The sequence below is a fragment of the Tursiops truncatus genome, chromosome 1 (assembly GCF_011762595.2).
Source record: "Tursiops truncatus isolate mTurTru1 chromosome 1, mTurTru1.mat.Y, whole genome shotgun sequence".
Lineage (NCBI taxonomy): Eukaryota > Metazoa > Chordata > Mammalia > Artiodactyla > Delphinidae > Tursiops > Tursiops truncatus.
Window position 1 is genome coordinate 148,430,836 of NC_047034.1, and position 19,791 is coordinate 148,450,626.

The window sequence follows — 19,791 nt, forward strand, 5'->3', positions numbered from 1 at the left end:
TGCCTGACAAAGGATCCCAACCCAATGGCTATTGGTTGACGTTATTATCATAACTAGCAAGGACTGGGCCACTGGGGGCAGATGGGTACCAAGACTTGGGCCTGGGGCCCCCTCTCCCATCCTGGGCCAGCGAGAGGTGCTCCCTTCCAGGAGCAAACCACAGAGTGAGTGTGAGAAGTTGGCAAAGGCTCTCTGCCAGTGTGGATGCCAGGCACACCCCATGCGGGGAGGGGAACCCTGTTCTTTGTCAGTCTCCTGGCAGGGGGGTGGGGCTCAATGGTGGGGGAGACCGGGAGACCAGCACCGCTCCGGTCTCCCTCCTGCAGGCCCAGCACAAGACGGGCGTGTGGGGATGTTTGCTGAGGTCAGGCTCCTGTGCCAGGGAAAAGACAAGTGGGATCCTCAGAAGGGAGGAAAGCAGAGGTTGGCGGGGCTGCTCCCCCCAGAGACCCAGGGGGACTGGCTGGTGGGCAGGCGGGAGAGGAAGCTGGAGGAGCCTCAGCAGGCAGGGGCAAGACATCGCTCTATCTGCTGCCACATCCAAGGGGGCGCTCTGCCAAGGCTCCAGCTGCCTGGGGCATCCCTAAGGGACTGTGGCCCTGTCAGGAGAAGTGAGGGGTCTCGGGCTGGGGAGCAGTAGGACTCCCAGCACGGTCTCGCCTCCCAGCTTCTCCCGGTAACTGGCAGAATACTTCCCCACCTGCAGCCCTATAAGTTCCAGACATGAACCCAGCGTGTCCTTGGCTGTAAATATGATCCCACAGCATCCTGACTTTTAGCTCTGATTTTTAAAAGGACAACGTTAACAGTGGCAAGGAAAGGGAGGATGGAAATGGAGCAGGACTTGGGATGCACCAGGCAGGGGAACAGCCTCCTTTGGTCCTGCCGTCACTTGCTTTTCCAGGAAGGCCCAGGCAGGGCTCCGTCCATGTCCACCCTCCCTGCCCTCCCCAACAGCCAGGGGACACTCAGGGCTGCTGGAGCCATCCTAGCCCACTGGGGCACCAGTCTAGCTCTTCCCAGACCTCAATCCTACCTGCTCAGCCCTCCAGAGCAGTGGAGGAGGGAGGGGGGGCAGGGCCTGCCAGAGTCAGGGCCCAGGAGTCAGCTCGCCTTCATCTCTACCCACAAGGTGCTGCTCAAGGAGAAGGGAAGAAGTACAAACATCTGCAGCCCTGTGTCCTGGGAATATACGCTGAATGCCTAACACGGGCAAAGTCTTTGGGATTTGTGCCAAATTAAGGACAATTAATTTTCCTCCCTCAATTATCGTGCCCTCAGTGGTTCTGTCCTTGGCTCAGATCATCCCTCAGGCACAAACCGGCGTGTGTGAAGAGCTGTCCATAAAACAGCGGGACCCAAAAGCCAGTCCCTTGTGCCAACTAGGCTTCCAGGCACAAGTCAGAAGGCTGCAGTTCTGCACCTTGGGGAAGGGAAGCGTGTCTCACAGGAGGACTCCAGCCCCTCGGGAATGACCTGCTGTTGGCTCTTCCTTCTACGCTCACCCGCGGGGGCCTCCGGCACATTCAAATATAGCCAAGGACAGCAGCCATTACTGACGCCCGCGTGTTTCTGGACAAACTGAGCACTGGGCAGGATGGTGTAAACTGACCCACCATCAGACTGTGACATTTATCCTTTTCACCCCCGCCTCCCCTCCCCCACCCCCCGCCCAGGAACCACAGGAGCTTGGGGCCACTGTAGCCTGAACCACTCAGGCTAAGGACCGGGGCAAATTCCTCAGGCTGACGTTGCATGATCACTCCAAACCCATCGACAACCGGGAAAGCAGAGGTCCAGATATGAGGGATAAAGGTTAGGTTTATGGAGCATTTGCTAGTTCCAGGTACCGCGTTAAAATGCTTTACAAAATGATTTTACCGAAACTATGTAAGGTACGTGAGCAAATGGGGGTGTAGAGATACCTAGGAGCCTGCCCAAGGTCACAGAGTTAAGTCGAGGTGGGGCTGGCACGAGACCAGGGGGTGGGACTCCACGCCTGTCAGGTTAGGGGCGCCGGCTCCGGAAGGGCTCAGGGGAGTCCTGGGGGAGCCAGCCACCATCCTGCCCCCGTACCACGCCCTCTGCCGGCTGGGCTTCAGGCCCGCAGCTCTGCTGCAGACACCTGCACACACGCCGCAGCGTTTTTATTTACTGCAAAACGAACACGACTGTCCCCCACACATGGCCACCCTCGGGAATGCACCCACGTTCCAACACACGCATATACGGGTCATGCCGAATCCTCTCAAAACCCGTCCCGAGGGCGGAGGGGCTGCGGAGCGCCAGGAGAGGAAGGGTCCCTCCCCCTTCCAGGCCGCCGGTAACTATGGCAACGGCGGAGACTCCGCGCCGCTGCGGAAAGGCGGCACATGCCGTGTCCACACGGGGCGCGCATCTGCGGTCCGAGCCGCTGCCCCCCCTCCCGCCCCCGCCTGGGTGGAGTCACGGCGCCCCTTCTCAGGCCCCCACTCCCCAACCCCAGGAAGCCCAGCTTCTTTCACGCTCAACCGACGCGTAGCTGGGGGCTGCCCCCTTAGCGTGCACAGCGCCGGGAGGTCCCTACACCTGCCTCGCAGTCTCAGTGCCAGACTTCCGCAGTGTCTGTGCCTCTGGGGCGAGGTCTATCAATCCTCTGATAAAAGGGTCCCCGCGAAGGAAAGAGAAACCCATAGGGACTTTAGGGGACCTCAGAGGTACTGGGGAGCCTCTACAGCCGTTTGTGGATTCTGCCTGCATGCACATGTAGGGCGCACACATTCCTAGTGTCTGCCCGCACAGATCTGCGTACCTGTGGTGGGGACACACGTGTGCATGAATTGCGATGGTCTTTAGATACTGCAGTGGGAACCCTGGCCCCTTCTTCCCTGCTATCCCCACTGGGCAGAGGAAGGTGACAGGGTGTGGGGGGCTGGGGGATGGGTGTTGGGAGCCTAGGGCTCAGAGAGGGGCGAGAGCTTGGCTGAGGTCCCCACAGCAGCAGTGGAGCTGGATCAGTTCAACTCCACAGCTCACCTGCTATCTTGGTGGCTTCCTGAAGGAGGAGGGAGATGCAAGAGTAGGAAACACTTGAACAGGAGAGGTAGGGAGAGCTTCCTGGTGGACGGGAGGGAGGGGCTGCCTGAGTAAGGGCAGTGGTCCGGGGAGACAGTGGGAAGGTGAGGCCGCTTGGAGCTAAGGCCTGATGGATGCGGCTGGGGTGAAGGTGGACAGGGGCTCAGCCTAGGCTGGCTGCAATGACTGGGGGAGGGGGCTGCTGAGGCCCCCTACAAAGCACACACAGGTCTCTTTGTCCAGCTCAGCCTGGGATGCCTGAGGTGGAGTCTGGGCCAGAGGGAGGGGGCTGCGCCAGGGAAGCGGACAGATGGGGACGCCTTGCGGGGTCCCGGAGCGGGCGGCACCGTCTGTCAGCGCGAACTTCTCACCCGTGTTTACCCAGCTTCCTGGCGGCTCTGTGCGCACGCAGGCACACACAGGCACACACATACACAGGCTCCCTGGGGTGGCACCGTCTGTAGGCCTGAACCCCTCCCCTGTGCCTGAGTGTTAGGCCTGGCCTCGCCCCTTCTCTGAACGTAGACACCTAGATACATGCACAACCAGGGACCCACAGAGATATACGTGGAGAAAGAGACAGGTGCAAAAATAGAAACCTACATGTGCGTGCAGAGGGGCACCTGCAGTGACAAGCACCTGTGGAAACAGACTCATGCAACCAGATCCAGAGGGAGAGCGCGCAGAGACGCAGAAACACACATGTGCAGACATGCAGAGATAACACGTATGCTGACACACGTGTCCCTGGAGACGCATGCAGGGACAGAGCCGGGAAACGCAGACAGGGACGCACGAGGGGACCTCGTGGGTGGCAGGGCTGCTGGTTCCCCCAGGCCTCCTGGCACTCTAAGGAAACCAAGGCTGCCTCGGGCCCTGTCCCTGAGGCAGCTCCATCCTTAGCAAGGTCAGGGCCAAGACACCCCCTAGCAGGTGGGAAGGGCTCCTCAGACCCGCAGGCTCCCACACTCTCCCAGAGAGCCCCACCCCACCCCCAGACTTCCAGGCAGTAAGGGGGGCCTGGGGAGCTTTGGGCTCCCTTCGCAGCTTTCAGGCTTGATTTTCAGCTTTTTCTAAGAGAAAACTCCCACCTCTTTTAGCACTCAGATTTCATCAAACTTGGCATCTTAAAAGCCTGTTTTGTTTTCGAGTCTGAGCTGTTTGGGGCCTGTCGGCAGCACGAGCTAGCCGAGAACGGCCAAGCAGCCGAGGCCTCCCCCTCGCGGTCCCCCACCCCCAGGGCTTCCCTGGCACCTCACAGGGCTCTACACAGCCTGGCTGGTGAGGCCTCCCAGCCACACACACCCAGGTGAGCCTGGGCACTGTCCCCAGGCCCATACCCTTTCCACATTCCAGCTTCTGGGCCCTGACCCACAGCGAACTCTTCCTGGGGTCCCCACCTCAGTCCTACTCCAGGACGACTCTTTTGATCCCTTTACTCCCCTAGGTTCAGGCCCAGTCCCTCCAGACCACTGAGAGCCTCCCACTCACTCCTCAGGTCCCTGCAGCCCAGCTGCCACCCCCATGGTTTCCTGCCAGCGTGCTCACCAAGGTCAACCATGACTCCACGGAGCTAAGTCCAAGACACGTCTCATCGTTCATCCTGCCTGACCTCTCGACAGCACCCCTCCCTGCTCCCTCCAGATGCTTTTCTCTTGACTTCCTCGGGCTCACCCCTACCTCTCGGACACCTCCTCACCAGATTCCTATGCAAACTCCCCTCCCAACATGGAGAGCTAGCGTCTGGGGCTCCATCCGGGCCCTCTTCCTCCCCCTTGACTCTGGCTCCGTAGGATTTGCCATTTCTCCACCCTCAGAACTGCATCTCCAGATGTCCCTCAGAGTGCCAGTCCTCCTTGACACCCCTACCTCCAATGCCTGCGCACACCCGATACAACGGATTTCTAAGTGGACTCATCAACTTGCCCCTCAAGCCAGGTCCTCCTCCCATACCTGAACCTTAGAAAATAGTACTGCCGTCTACCTGGCCCAGAGCCAGCAACCCCGAGTCTCCCACCTCCCCAGTCCCACAGGTGGCCAGGCAGGCCACCACTCTCTCTAAACTGCGTGAAACCCAGTCTCCCTTCCTTCCCTACCCACTGCCTGGGTTTGGGCCACTACCACCTCTTGCCTGGGCTGCAGTGCTGCCCTGGCCTCTCACTGGTGTCCCTGTACCCCACTCTGTACCCCCAGGGACCTTTCTGAACATAAATTTTATCAAGTCATTCCCCTGATTAAAATCCTCTTTCCCTGGCAACCAGAGAGAGGGGGCACCTCACCAGGGATGGGGAAGGTACACACACAGGGGCATTTAAAACCTCCGACTTGGCTAGCTGTCCCCGGAGGTGCTGGCTCCGCTGTGGTCCTGAGGCTGGGGGAGATGGCAGTGCGCGAGGGAGCCATGGGCACAGCAGGGCCACGTAAGCACCCGTGACCACAGGGGTGGGAGCGGCAGGCTAGGCACAGGGAACGTGTCCACTGTCTGTGGCTAACAGAAGAGGCAGGCGTACTGCCCACCCCACAAGTGGACCCATTCAGAAGGGAGTCTGCTTGGACCTTGAACACAAATCAGAACTAGAAAAAAATGGGGGATCCCAGGTACCAAGAAACCCAGAGCCTGATCTTCTAGACCCTCCTGGCAGTGCCCATCTAACTGACACCTCTCCCACCCCCACGCCTGGGGCCCAGATCTCTCCAGGAAATGGTTGCAGAGCCTCGTATCTGCATGGTTCTGAATGCGACTACAGTCACAACGGGGCGGGGGGTGGGGGGGGAAGGACAGGTCACAGATCCCACAGTCACTGGGCCAGAAGCACTTAGGTCATGCCTCAGCTGCAAGGGGAGGAGCAGAAGCTGGCCTGGGTTCTAGGTGCTGGGGCTCCTTCTACACCTTCCATGGATGCAAATCAGGGAGGCGACAGGCCCAGCTTCCTCAAAACAAGCCCATGACCTAGACACGTATGCAGGCAACAGAAGGGGGCACATCTTGCCACCTAAGGAGTCATCCTCTGCCTGGTAGCCCTTTACCCAAACTCCCCACCCTCCTAAGTCAGGCCTGGGCCAGGGAGAGATGACTCCATGGGAAAAAGCCCACCCACCCTGAAAACACAAGCTTCTGTACTGGCCCCGCTCCAGGTTCAGCCAGCCCAGGACCGCAGGACAGGGTCATATGTTGCTCATCAGCCCTCATGTCCCTGGGGCTGTTTCCAAAGGGGTTGTGGGTAGGTGGGTGGGGTTCAAGAGGGCCTCCATCATCCTACAGTCCCAAAACCAGGGTGAGGAGCCTGGGGGTCCCAGCCCAGCACGGACTGCCCGCCTCCCCCAGTCACGACCCCACATGCCTGACAGCTGGCCTCCTGCAGGGCCTATCCAGAACGAAGCGGGCAAGGCCAGGCACTCCATGCGGGTACCTGGATTCCTGTGTGGCCTGAGCGGTGTGGTCCTGGCCAGTCAGCAGACATCAAGGCCAGGTGGGAACAGGTGAAAGGGAGCCTGGGCTCGATGAGGGGAGGGGAGGAAGAAGAGAGAGTCCCAAGGTCTGGGCAGGATCCCTATCTGGGGGCCCCTCCCTTCTGGCCTGGCTGCAGAGGAACTGCTGAGGAGCAGTTCTCAGAGGCACTGAGAACAGCTCAGCCTAACCACTCTGCCCCACGTCCATCTCTGTCCAGCTGTCCTGGCTGACCGACAGCTCCGAGCAGGGATCCTGTGGGGTCCAGGAGACAATGAGGCCAGACACAGCATCTCTGGCCTCCCACAGCACCAGACCGACCGCACACACTCAGCCCAGGCTGCTTGCTACACACCCCTCCCCCCGCCGCAGACACAGGCCATAAGGTATACACCACCTGCTGTACACACCACACCCCCCCCACACTGCCTGACGTGTGCATGCACGCGCGCACACACACACGCAGCCGGACGCACGCCCCCTGCTGCATATACAACCCATAAGGCACACACAGCCCCTAAGACTGTAACACCACACCACACACCTCACACACTGCCTTACAGACAGCACAAAGGGCACTCACCACACGCAGGGTGCACGCTACCTGCTGCAGCCATGACCACGAGGCAAATGCTGCCTCCTGCACTCGGGGGCCCCAGAGCCAGGTGCCCACCACAAAGTCAGAAACGGCTTATCCCTGCTCCTCGGCCTCTTCCCTCCTCCTTGCCCCTCTTTCCCTTCTCCTCCTCCTTCTTGGCCCTTCCAGAACCTGCCCAAGTCACCAGGGCCCTGCCCACACCTCTGCTGTCTGGCCTCCTCTGGGGCTTTCCTGACCACAGTACCAGGACCGCCCGGCTGGAACCCACTGGCCCAAGTGAATCCACAACCTCCAGACTGAGCTCCAGGACCCTCCCGGCTTCCCCACACCCTGGAGGGAAAGGCCAGGAAGCAAGGCCCTTCTCCCCTCCCCCTCCACTCCCCCTCCCTCGCGAGGGAGAATGTCAGATTCCCTGTCTCAGTGGCGGCAGCGGGCGGGTTGGAGGGGGAGTGATTCAGCCTCAAGAGTGCGGCGTGAGAAGAGCTTTTCCTGCCATTACCCGGCGAGGGAGAGACTGGTGCGCTAATGGCTTCAATTACCACTCAGACAGGAACACTGGGCGGCTTACCCCCAGCCAGCTTGTGCCGGGTACCCCCACCCGGTACCCAGCGGGGCCTAGGGGGCGGGGAGCAGCCGGCTGGGCATCACAGGGCAGTCGGGACTCACTGGGACTGGCAGTCCTGCCCAGAGAGCTGGCTGCAAAGGCCACGAAGTGGGAGGGGTGTGGGGTGCTCCCGGAGTGTGAGGGGAGCTGGGCATGGCACAGAGCAAGGCAGGGCAGGGCGCTTGGCGTGGACTCGTAGGCCTGGGAGGCAGCAACCCCTCACCTGAGCCAAGTCACCCCAGAGAGCCCCGGGCCACTCCCCTGAAGAGCCCAGTGTGTGGTGAGCCACATGCAGTTTATGATGCGGGTAAGGGACTCAACCTTTATTCCCAGGCCCCAAGCCGGCTTCAACCTCTCCCCAGCCCTCCTCCCAGGAGTGACCCTGGCTGTCTTCTGGCCCCAGCTCACAGCTGTAGTCACACCATACTTTCACCCAACTCCTACACACACCCAGCTTCCCTGGCCAGCACAGGAGGCCTGGCGCGGGAGGGCGGGGCTGCTTTCCTCTGGCCCCACCCCCTGGCACCTTTGAGGCCTCCCACTCCCCTCCTTTCTGCCATGCCCAGAGCCAGACGGTCAAGGTTATGCAGACCAACATGGTAAGTCAGCATTTCATCTTGCGGGTGCTGTGTTTCAGGAGCAGCAGGGGCTCATTCAGGCCCACAGCTCCATCTCGGCTGGGCCAGGCGCCCGGGTAGGGCCCTACACGCTTCCCAACCTCATCAGACACCTCCCACACCGAGAAGCACAAACAGACCCCAGACCCCTGCTAGAGAAACCCTCATCCAAGAAGGCCCCTCTAGAAGGACAGACCCCTGCAAGTCTGAACCCCCTCACCTCAGCTCCTGCAAGACCACCCCAATCCTCCTCAACCCTTTAAAAGATAAAGCTGCCCAGGGCAGAGGTGGGGATAGGAGAGTGCCAACAGAGGACTTGCGGAGAGCAAGGGCCAAAACTGGGGTGTAGGGGCTTTGGGGGGACTTTTCTTCCAACACTAATAAGAAGGCTCTCTTTCCCTTAATATGAGGGCCTGAGAGATGCCCTCTGGGGTGGGAGCCACAGTCTGGCCCTTCAGCCACCTCCCAAATGCCAGGGCAAGGCAGATGGCTCGTGCTGGGGCAGACAGCAACAGGAGGGAGGGTAGTGCTGAAATACCTGTCCTGAGGTCATAAGTGGGGAAACTGAGGTCAGGGGTGGCAGGGAGCACCCTGAAAGCACTCAACCATCAGGGATCTTGGCCCAGGGCCTGTCCTCTGGGCCCCCCCCCCCCCCACAGGAGTGGATGGTGGGGGCTGCATCACCCAGATGATGCCAGGCAGCAGAGACGCCAGGTACAGCCAGCTCACACATCTGGGCCTTGGGATGTGCTGCTTCTAGCCCAGTAGCAGCTACCATTCATGCTGGAATCCGGCAAGTGCTTAACTCCCATTTAATCCTCCCAACTGGCCTGGGTGGCAAGTACTATGTCCCTATTTACAGATCGAGCAAATGAGGCTCAGAGCATGGTTACTTGCCTGAGGTCACAAGGTGAGAGAGTAAGTGGTCGAGAGGCCCTGCTCTTAACCACTGTCCTCCACTGCCCCTCTAAGCTGGAGGGCCCTGCCCCACCTCGCAGCAGACACACAGTCACAAAGGAGTTACTGCATGGACGTGCGTGTGAACACATAAAGCCACAATGTAAAAATGGCCAAGACGAAAAGATGTTCAACTGCTCTGTAATCAAAGAAATGCAAATTAAATTGAGATGCCAGTTTTTGCCTATTAACTTGGCAAAGACTTTTTAAAATGATAATTCCCACTGCTGGTGAGGATAAGCAGAAGAGAGGCCCCTCTTATGCCCTGTTTGGTGGGAGTGTAAACCGACACAGTCTTCTGGAAATACTGAAAAGGCTTAAAATCACACGTCCCCTTTGATCTAGCAATTCCACTTCCATGCATCTAGAATAAGGAAATAATCAGGAAGGTGAACACATCTTATCTGCAAGGAAGCGTATAGCACCTTATTTATAAAAGCAAAAAACTGGAAACAACATATGTGTCCAACAATAAGGGAGTGGCTAAATAAATTAGGGTACTTGCATGTGACACTTACCCACAGCCATTGAAAATAATGATGCAGAAAAAAATGGCAAGGAAGATGTTCATGAAATGTTTTTTTAAAAAGCAGTCCACAAATCATTGAGCAGAATGTAATCCTGTTTTTGTTACATATATCATGCATGCACAGAAAATGGACTGTAAGGAAATAACCAAAAGTTAATAGTAGAGGTAAGATAAACAGGCGATTTTTATTTTTTCCTATGTGCTATTTTATACTTACCAAATTTTCAACAGTGAACAGGTATTGTTACTGTAATCTTTTTTTAAAAAGCAACAATCAATGCCATATTTTGAAAATATAGGCAGACATATTCAGACTGATGACTCCATCATGGCTGGGGGGGGGGGGGGCGAGCGTGTCACTCTCTATTTGTGGCTTCCTATGTCCCCAGGAAAGTGTTCATTTCTCAACCTGGTCTTGTGTCATCTGCTCTCCAGTCTCTCCAGGCTCATGTTGAATTACTCTTCCCCGTTTCTCTGTGTCCTCCAGTGACGACCCCCGACCCCAAAACCAAACGGAACCACTCAGAGTCCCTTGAAAGCACCATTCTCTCCTGCCTCTGGGCCTTGCACATGCCGATGCTATTCCCCTGCCGAGGCCCCCAACCCAACTCCCACTTGTCCCCAGGACTCAGACCACAGCTCCCTTCTACGCTGCACCCTGCCCCCAGTCCCCTGGGCCACACCCGCAGGACTCATTGGAGACTGAAGTCTCAAGGGCAGGACCGGGTCAGATAACTGGCAGGACACAAGGCAGCATTAGGGAGTGTTTGGGAATGAATGGAGGAGCCTCGGAGTGAGAGAAGTCATTAAAGTCCACCTACAGAGCCCCAGCCTCCAGCCTAGGGCCCTTGCTCCTAACAGTGACTGGGAACACACCTCTCTGAAGCCTACTGGCAGGTTCCCCATGAAAATCACATCCACTGCCACGAGTCATGTACCCCAAGCGATTATGTAGCTGCAGCCCCACACCTCAAGTCAGTCCCCAGACCCACCGAGCAACATCCCGGCTCTGCAGAACACAAAGACACGAGGCACACAGCGGGCTTTGGCACAAGCCAAAAATCCGGTGACCGTCCCTGCCCACCACTGACCTTCGCTGACCCCAGGATGACCAGTAGTTTTCCTTTCCATAAAAACACCCCAGCCCACGGTGGGGACGGGCCTGGCTGGCTGGCTCATCCCTGCATCGGTCTCCACACCCACCAGGCCCCATCCCTCCCCAGCACGTACCTTCGAGCACTGAGAGCTTGGCACTAGTGTTGATCTCTCCCAGACTGTTGGTGGCCGTGCACTCATAGATGGCTTCATCTCGCTGCACCCGCAATGGCTGGATTCGCAGCACGGACCCTGCCCCGTCGTCAAACTCAATTACCTGCCGCAGGACAGACACGTGGTCACAGCCTGCTCAGGACACAGAAGCCTGCTCAAGGTCAGCCATCCTCTCACTGCCAAAAGGCCCCCAAGGAGGGAGACCAAGAGCAGGCGAGGTAGGACCAGACCCCAGAATAGGCAGACCTGGAGGCCTGCCTGCCCCTTCCCACCCGAGACTGTACCTCGAAGCGCTGGGAGCTGACTTTCTTCCCCTTCTTCATCCACGTGATGCGGGGCTTGGGTTCCCCCGTGGCTTGGCACACGAAGGAGGCCACCCCTCCTGACAGCCCAGTCTGGTCCTCAGGGACCTTAATGAAGACAGGTTTGCCTGGAGAGAGAGAGACACCAAGTCATCACGGCACAGTCACCGCCGACATGGCCTCTACCACAGGCGGCAGGCATGGGGTGGGGGGCAAGAAAGATCTATAGAGGAAATAACAGTAACGACGCCTAACCCTCATGCAGTGCTTCTTATGTGCCAGGCACTCTTCAAAGAGCTGTGAGCACATGAGCTGGGTGCTACACTCATCTGTGCTTATAGAGAAGGAAGTCAAGACACTCAGAGGTTAAGGGATTTGCCTGACATGACAGCTGCTTAGTGGCAGAGCCAAGATTTGAACCCAGGCGACTGAGTCTGGAGTCCATACGTTAACTGCTACACTCTTCTGTCTCCCATCCCCCCATCAAGTCCAAGCTCTAGGACAAAGGCATGCTGAGAGCTGCTGGGAGCAGCCCTAGCATCTCCCCTGGACGCGTCCCTCCCCAACTCCTCTCCACCAGGGCGATGGTACCTCCATCCACCGCAAGGCTCAAGCCAGAAACCGTGACTCCACCTCTCCCCGGCCCCCACACACCATCAGTCCTGAAGGCCTACACATTCCACCTCCTAAGTATCTCTGGATGTCTTCCCAGGTGAACGCTGTCCTGTAAATCTGCCCTCCCCACCCGGCTCCCACTGGCTGGGTAATTGCCTTCCGATGGCCTGGACGTCTCCCCAGAGTGTCCACAGAGAGGCAGGGGGAGGGGGACAAGGGAGGGGGCTTGGACACTGTACTGCCATGCCCACCCATGTCACCTTGATACACACACCAGGGCCAACCTGGAATCCCATCACCCAGGGTCACAAGACCCTGGAAACCCGGCCTTCATTAAGATGTAGAAATGCCTTGCTAATCCTGATAGCGGATCCATTTCCTATTAATCAGACCAATGAACAGCTCCAGGAAGGCTGATACCATGAGAAATGACATTTCAGACCACCTGCTCGGTGCCGATGAGCCCAGGCCTGGTCTGGTCTCTGGAACAAAAACATGTTTGTTCAATGATGATAATCCCACTCTGCACCAGGTACTTTATCTCATTTAGTCCTTCACCGTTGTTATCTCCAGTTTAGAGGCACAGAGAGGTCAAGTCACTAGCCCAAGGTCACACAGCCAATTAGCGGCACATCTGAGATTTGAATTCAAGCCTATATGACTCCAAGACACCTGCCAGAAACAGTTCACATTGGTATAGTTGGGGGCCTTGTCAAGAGCAGTCAGTGGGGCGGCAGGGGCCAAAGCCAGACCAAAGGAGGTCAAGGAGCAAGAGGCGAAGAAGTGGAAAGCAGAGTACAGTGACTACTTAAAGAAGATTGGGGACTTCCCTGGTGGTGCAGTGGTTAAGAACCCACCTACCAATGCAGGGGGACACAGATTCGATCCCTGGTCCGGGAAGATCCCCACATGCTGCGGAGCAACTAAGCCCGTGCGCCACAACTACTGAGCCTGTGCTCTAGAGCCCGTGAGCCACAACTACTGAGCCTGTGCTCTAGAGCCCGCGAGCCACAGTTACTGAGCCTGTGCACCTAGAGCCTGTGCTCCACAGCAAGAGAAGCCACTGCAATGAGAAGCCCACTGCGCACTGCAATGAAGAGTAGCCCCTGGTCGCCCGCAACTAGAGAAAGCCCACACAGCAACAAAGACCCAACACGGTCAAAAAAAAAAAAAAAAGAAGAAGATTGGCTGTGATGGGGAAGATAAAGAGAAGATGGCGCCTGGAGGACGGGTTGAAGGGAGGTTTTTACATTCTTGTTTCTTTTTTTTTTTTTTAAGATTTATTTATTATTTATTTAATTTATTTTTGGCTGTGTTGGGTCTTAGTTGCGGCACACGGGATCTTTGTTGAGGCGTGCGGGATCTTCGTTGTGGTGTGTGGGGGCTTCTGTCTGGTTGTGGCGTGCGGGTTTTCTCTCACTAGTTGTGGCGCACAGGCTCCAGGGCACGCGAGCTCTGTAACTGTGTCACGGGGGCGTAGCTGCCCCACGGCATGTGGGAATCTTAGTTCCCTGACCAGGGATAGAACCCGCATCCACTGCAGTGCAAGGTGGATTCTTTATCACTGGACCACCAAGGAAATTCCTATTCTTGTTTCTCTTTTTCCTAAGATGTGAAAGATAATATTTATTTATTTATTTAATGCTGATGGGAAGGAGCCAGCAGAGGGAGAAGGTGCTGATCCAGTGGAGAGAAGAGGGACAGCAGATGGGGCAGAGGGAAGGGTCTGGGGGACCACCAGGGTCGGGAGTGACAGCTGCAGGTACAGAGAGCTGGGAGGGCTCAGCCTTGCAGGGAGCAGGGAGGGGCCCATCGTACCCAGCAGCCCAGGGTCCAGTGGGCTCTGGACGTTTTATGTAATTATTAAGAAAGTCACTCACCATCTCTGAGCCTCATCTGCAGAATGGTGCTAGTGATAGGGATCTGTGCAGACGAAATGTGATGATGTCTGCAGGCTGCTTGCACAGGCTGGACACGTGGTGGACCTTGCCTGTGGGCAGCCATCACCCTCCTTAGCATCAGTAGAATTATCACCCCCGTTTTACAGATGGGGAAACGGAGGCCCAGAAGGTTAAACAACAGACAAATCACAGACTGATCTGGAGTAGAGCTAGGGTTTGATCCAGGATTCCAAATCCTAAGCACATCTTACAGCACCCAGGGCCTCCCTGGAGGAAGGAGACGCGGGGACCTACCTGACTGCTCTTGGAATACCCAGAGCGGGTGAGGGCAGCCTTATTGGGGAAACACACAAACCTGCTGGGGACCCGAGGGGTATGGGGACATCACAAAGGTTCAGGAAGCCTCAGTTTGCCTCACCCTTGCCCCGACTGCCCTCTGAAGGAGGTTCCGGACTCTCCCAGTCTGCAGTTGTCTGCAGAGCCTGTCCTCTCAGTGAGATCCTCTCAGATAGGACGCCCCTGCCCGACTTGGGGGTGGGGAAGAGTCTCCTGCCCACCCCCCTGCACACTGCACGCCCCTCCCCCACACCTCCAGACAGCAGCTCCCTGCTCTCCTTCTGCACTGCCATCACCCTCTCTCGACTGGACACTCCACCAACCTAACCAGCTGCGTCCCTAGTCTCTATTCAGCAGCCAGAGTGAAGCAGCAGCCTCTTCCCTGATCAAAACCCTCCAAAGGTCTCCCAAGATTTAAATCCCAAGATTTAAACTCCCGTCATGATGGAGTTCAGACCTGGAGCCCTGCCAGGTCTCACCCCAGCCCTACACGCGCGCGCGCACACACACACACACACACACACACACACACACACACACACACACACACACACACACACACACACACACACACACACACACACACACACACACACACACACACACCCCCCCCCCCTGGCTTCCCGTCCACTGGATAAACAATGCCCCCTGCGCCTCAGGGCCTTTGCATAAGCCATTCCTTCTGCCACAAACCTCTTAGACTACCTCTTTACCCACTACCTCCTATTCACCTTTCTGATCTCAATTTAAACATCATTTCCTCAGAAAACCTTCCTTGGTCCCCCTGCTGTGGCCCCCACCTCCACGAGCTCAGTTCCGGGTTTCAGGCTCTCTGGAGACTCCCGCCGCCTCTCTCACAGCACTGCTCATGGTTTGTTACGTACACGTGTGAGGTTATTACTTTCTCCACACTTTGGAGGAGTATTTAATTCATGGCTGCTTCCCGACAGAGAACAATAACCCTGAGTAGGGCAGATACCACGCCTGCCTTGCTTCTCCCCCGTCCCAGCGCCTGACCCCATTCCTGGTACAGGGGGGTGGGGCGGGCAAGTGAAGGTGACCTGACCACAAAGGAAGGCCTGCAGAGGATGGAGACCTCGGCCCCTCACACACCACACTGGGGAGCCCCTGCTGCCCGCTGGGGAGAGAAGCCCTGGGTGAAACTCCTGCCTCAACGTGTCAGCTGCAGAAACCAGAGGCTGGAACCTGCTGAACCAGAATGGCCGGGTGAGTGTGCCTGGGGGCAGGGCCTCCACGCCAAACAAAGAACCAGAAGCTGGGGAGGCAGCCAGGTGTGGGGGGGGCCGGGGCGGGGGTGGGGGGGAGAGAGAGAGGAAGGGGAAGGCCTGAGTACAGGAGAGGCTGGATGGCGCCCAAGGCCTGGGGCCATCAAGGAGGTGGACCCCACCACCCGCCCCGGAGGCTGGAGAGGGGCCAGAGCCCTGCCCAGCCCACCCACCCACCAGGCTCTGGCAAGACTGGCAGCACACGGGCCCGGGGCAGCCTAGGGGGCAGGACCTCCCCTCCAACAGACCAGCCCCTCATTTCCCTCAGCCCACTCACCCCCACGGGTGGGCACCTCTCTTCCCACAGCCCTGCCAAGCCCTCGCCTCTCTTCACCAGGCGGACTTTTGGGGAGCACAAACCCTGTGCTGACATTTGTCTCCCCGCTCCCTTCCCCACGCTCACTCCTGCTAACTTCTCCAGGCTTTCTTGACTTTTTCCAAAAAAAACCAGCACCTGCCACAGGCCAAGCACCGTGCAGGACACAGCTCAGGCCCCGTGGCTGCATCACCCACCCAGGTCTGTGGGTACCCCCTTGCCTTCGTGCGTGCCCTGCCCCTCTTGTGCACCCTACTCTCAAGTCTGTGGGAGCCTGCTCTGCGTCCCGCAGCCCGCGGGCCACAGTGACCAGTCAGGTCCCCAGGCAGGCAGACAAAATCAGGTGACTTGACCATTCGCCCAGTACAGACCCAGAGCTAGTGTTCGGGGAGGGTCTGAACAGAACTTCTGAAGACCACATGTCCGGAGGGGCTTTTTGCCCCACCAGGATGTGGGCCCACCTCCCCTCCCCGAGCACATGGAGGTCGTGGGCTGCACAGGTCTTTGGGCAGCAGCCCCCAGGGGCATGCCCTGGACTCGCACAGGTAGCTGAGCCCATGCAAAGTGGGAGCGAGTGGCCTAAGAAAGGAAACAAGTGGGCTGGCCTGGGCGGGGGTTGGGGTGGGGGGCCCCCCACACCTCCCAGGGTCCAGCCAAACGGAGCCACCTACTTTGTGCCTTCCCTGCAGAGCGCACAGCACACATACACGCAGCAGCAAGGGGTGGTGAGGCAGGGGAGGGAGGCGGGTTTCCCAGGCCCTGAACAAGTCTGATGAGCTGGGGACTCATTAATGCTGTGACCACTCCTGGCACCCCCGGGAGGGCAGCCCGCTCAGAGACAACCCTGGTTTCCCAGGGGACACACTGGGAGCCCCAGGTCATGGCCTAGGATGGAGGGAGCACATACTAAGTGCCAGGTGCCTTGAACATGTGACCTCAGTTAACCTTTCCAGGTAGAAGTGATTATCCTCATTGTGCAATAGGAAAACAGGCCCTGAGAGAGAAAGCAACCTGCCGGAAGTTCCATGGAGGGCAGAGTCTAGCTGGGCCACCAGGTCCTGCCTCCCTAAGGATGAGCAGGAGGGCACCGCAGGACTGCGTGCAGCACCCTGCCATGTTCCAGCTCCCCAGGCTGGGTGGGGGCGGTGATACGACAGATACACCCTCAGCTACTTAGGCCTCTGCCCCTACCTACACTCCTAGCCATCAGGCATCCTGCTCTGGGCTCCTATGACTCCAAGTAACTGGACTGTGCTAAGCTGTGTGGGGACAAAAGGGAGATGGTCCTCATCATGGTCCTCCCATGGGCTCCAGGGAGAAGCCCAGGCCCGTTCCTGCTTCTTCCCCCTAATCTCATCTCATCAGGCAATGGCCCCCATTAGCAAACGCCCACTCAACCTTCAGGGCTCCTGTTTTCTAGGAAGTCCCCTACACCTCCCCCCGCAACGATGCTTAGGTCACTACCTCTGTGTCAGCACCACCCCAGCACAGTGGACGCTGCAGTAACCCACACTGCGGGCTCCGAAGGCAGGCCTGTGTGGATTCTTCCCACGGAGCACCTGACATGCACACAGCGGATCAGCAGAAACCTCTTCCTGCTCAGGACCACCCCTGGCCCCACGAGCCTCCCTCGTGAGAAGCCACGAGCCCCAGCTGGGGGAGCCGCCGAGCCCCACGTGCCCAGGTCCCCATCAGAGCTGACTCGGCATTGACGCCGGGGCCTCGGGGCTAACCCCTGGCAGCTGCTTCTCCGCCCCCCTTCCCTGCACTCCCCTCAGAGGCCAGGGCCCCCATTCATTTGTCTCGTTAAGAGGCCTATAGAAACACATTTGTCCGCTCTGCGCTCCACTGCTCCAGTCGTCAATTCTCTGGGGCGCCTGCCCTACCTTTTGCAGCAGCTCTGTCCACGTTGACTACTCGCCCCAGCGAGCAGTCTCGCAGGCCCAGCCCAAGCCTGGCCATGACGCGGGGGACAGATCCAAACGTATGTGCAGTGCTCCTGGGGTCAGGTCATCACAGCCCCCAGCCCATGCCCCTCTCCCGTGGCTCTCTGCCTGGGAGCAGAGCCCAACTCACCTAGTTCGGCATCTCCAGCTGGTTCCTACCTTCAAGTTCCTGGTCTTTGGTCCTTAAGGGACCAGCACGGAGGCTCTTGGCCTCTGCTCTAAAAATTGTTCCGCCCTGCCCCCTGAGTCCTACTAGGGGTTCAGGCCAGACTCCACCCCTACACTCACTCATCTACCACACTCCAGGCCCTGAACTGGACAATGGTCTGACCGCTCAGGACTCACAGTCCAATGGGACAGACAGACCTGAAGCAGTCACAGGTGCCCAGGGGAGCAGCACATGACCCAGGCTCCTAGAGGAGGTGATGGCTCCAGGTGAGTGGGAACTCATCAGGTGAAGGGGATGGGGAAGAGGGTTCCTATCAGAGGAAACAGAAGGAACAGAGGCCTGGGAGCACGGGAGCAACCGAGAAGTCAGCACGGCGGGGGCGTGGGGTGGGGCAGGTGAAGGATGAGGTTGGCAGAGGCTTAAAGATGCAGGGCCTGGACCCCAAGGCTTGATCCGAAAGGCGACAGGGGAAGAGAGCGAGGGATTTTAAAATGAGGGGCGACATGATCAGGCTTTCATTTTGCAACATGACTCCTACCATGGAACGGAGACTGGATGGTGAGGACAGAGGCTGGAGACAGGGAAGCCACTAGGAGGCTGCTGCAGCAAAAGCCCCGGCAAGAGCCGAGCACGGCTTGGGTGAGGGCAGCAGAGACAGGTGGATGCATTCCAAAGATATTCAGAAGGGAGAAACAGCGGCACTTGGTGATGGATTAGATGTGGGTATGAGAGAGCGAGGAGGCTGGGAGGAGGCCCAGGTTTCTGACTTGGGTGGCTGGGTGGGTGGGAAAGCCATTCACCAGGAGAGAGAACACAGAAAGACAGGTACGTCTGGGAGGATGAGGGTGAGGGTACAGGTTCCAGCATGTTAGGTCTGAGTAGGAGGGAAGACAGTTATGCTCCCAGGATGTATTGTCTCCAAAAGCCCAGCCGGGTGGTCCTCCCTCTGCTCTCAAGCTCCCATTTGAAGGGCCTAAGAGCGTCCAGAGTGAGGGTGGGGGAGCAAGGCCAGGACTTCAGTGTCCGACGGCTGGCTCTCACAAGCCTTCGCCTCCTTGCTATTGTCACCTACCCAGTGACTTCTACCCCAGCCTGGCCCTGCAGGCTCAAGCTCTCTCCCAGCAGCCCCAACCGAGCTGGAGATCACCCGCACCCCCTAATCTTCCCTGTTTCTGCTAGCCCAGCCCTCTCATCACCCGCACCTCAAGGCTCCCATTACCCCTCACCCTGCGCCCCAGGAGGAATGCCCTCTCCTTCTCCTCGCTCTACTGGCCCCACCCAACCTGGAGGACAAAGGGCGGGGTGCTCCAGTCCCACCCCCTCCAGGATCTGGTCCTGAATAATTAATGAGCCATTAGGAGAAAGGGTTTGGGTGGGGCAAGAAGAGAGCTCTGCTCCCAGACACAGGGAGAGCGGGGTGGGGGAACCCTATGGCCTGCTGACCCCTGCGCTGACCCCCAGGTTGGCCCTTTGTCACCTCTGGGCTCCGGACAGGATGGGAACAGCTCTGTTCCCCAGGGACCTTGGCTCCGACCTCGACCCTCCCCCTCAGTGTGCAGATTGGCTAAATCTGCCCTGTGCCCCGCCTCCCACCGGTAACCAAGCAGTGGTAACCATGGCAACGGGGCGGGCTGCGGCCAGTCTTGTAGTGCCAGGCAGGGGGAAGGGCGGCAGGAAAGGGACCAAAGTTCGTAGTTGGATCTGGGCAGGGGACAATCCCATCTCCCCCCATACACAGAGAGGGGCGCTGGAGCCCAGCTTCCTGTGGCCAAGTGCAATCTTCCCCCATTCTCAGGGCTGAGGGCTGGGGGAGGGGGATGCCTCTCTGCCTTGAAGTGGGGAGG

The 19,791-nt window shown here is 58.2% G+C and overlaps 1 protein-coding gene across 9 annotated transcripts in view; it reads right to left on the bottom strand.

The window, feature by feature from the left end:
• PTPRF (protein tyrosine phosphatase receptor type F) overlaps window positions 1-19,791 on the bottom strand; it is an 85,866-nt gene that overhangs the window by 51,037 nt on the left and 15,038 nt on the right. For all 9 annotated transcript variants that reach the window (XM_073790901.1, XM_033867847.2, XM_073790899.1 and 6 more), the window contains 2 exons: window positions 11,361-11,506; window positions 11,038-11,179 (listed from right to left, as the gene is read on the bottom strand). In XM_073790901.1, the coding sequence (XP_073647002.1) occupies window positions 11,038-11,179; window positions 11,361-11,506 (288 nt within the window). The remainder of the gene's footprint in view (window positions 1-11,037; window positions 11,180-11,360; window positions 11,507-19,791) is intronic.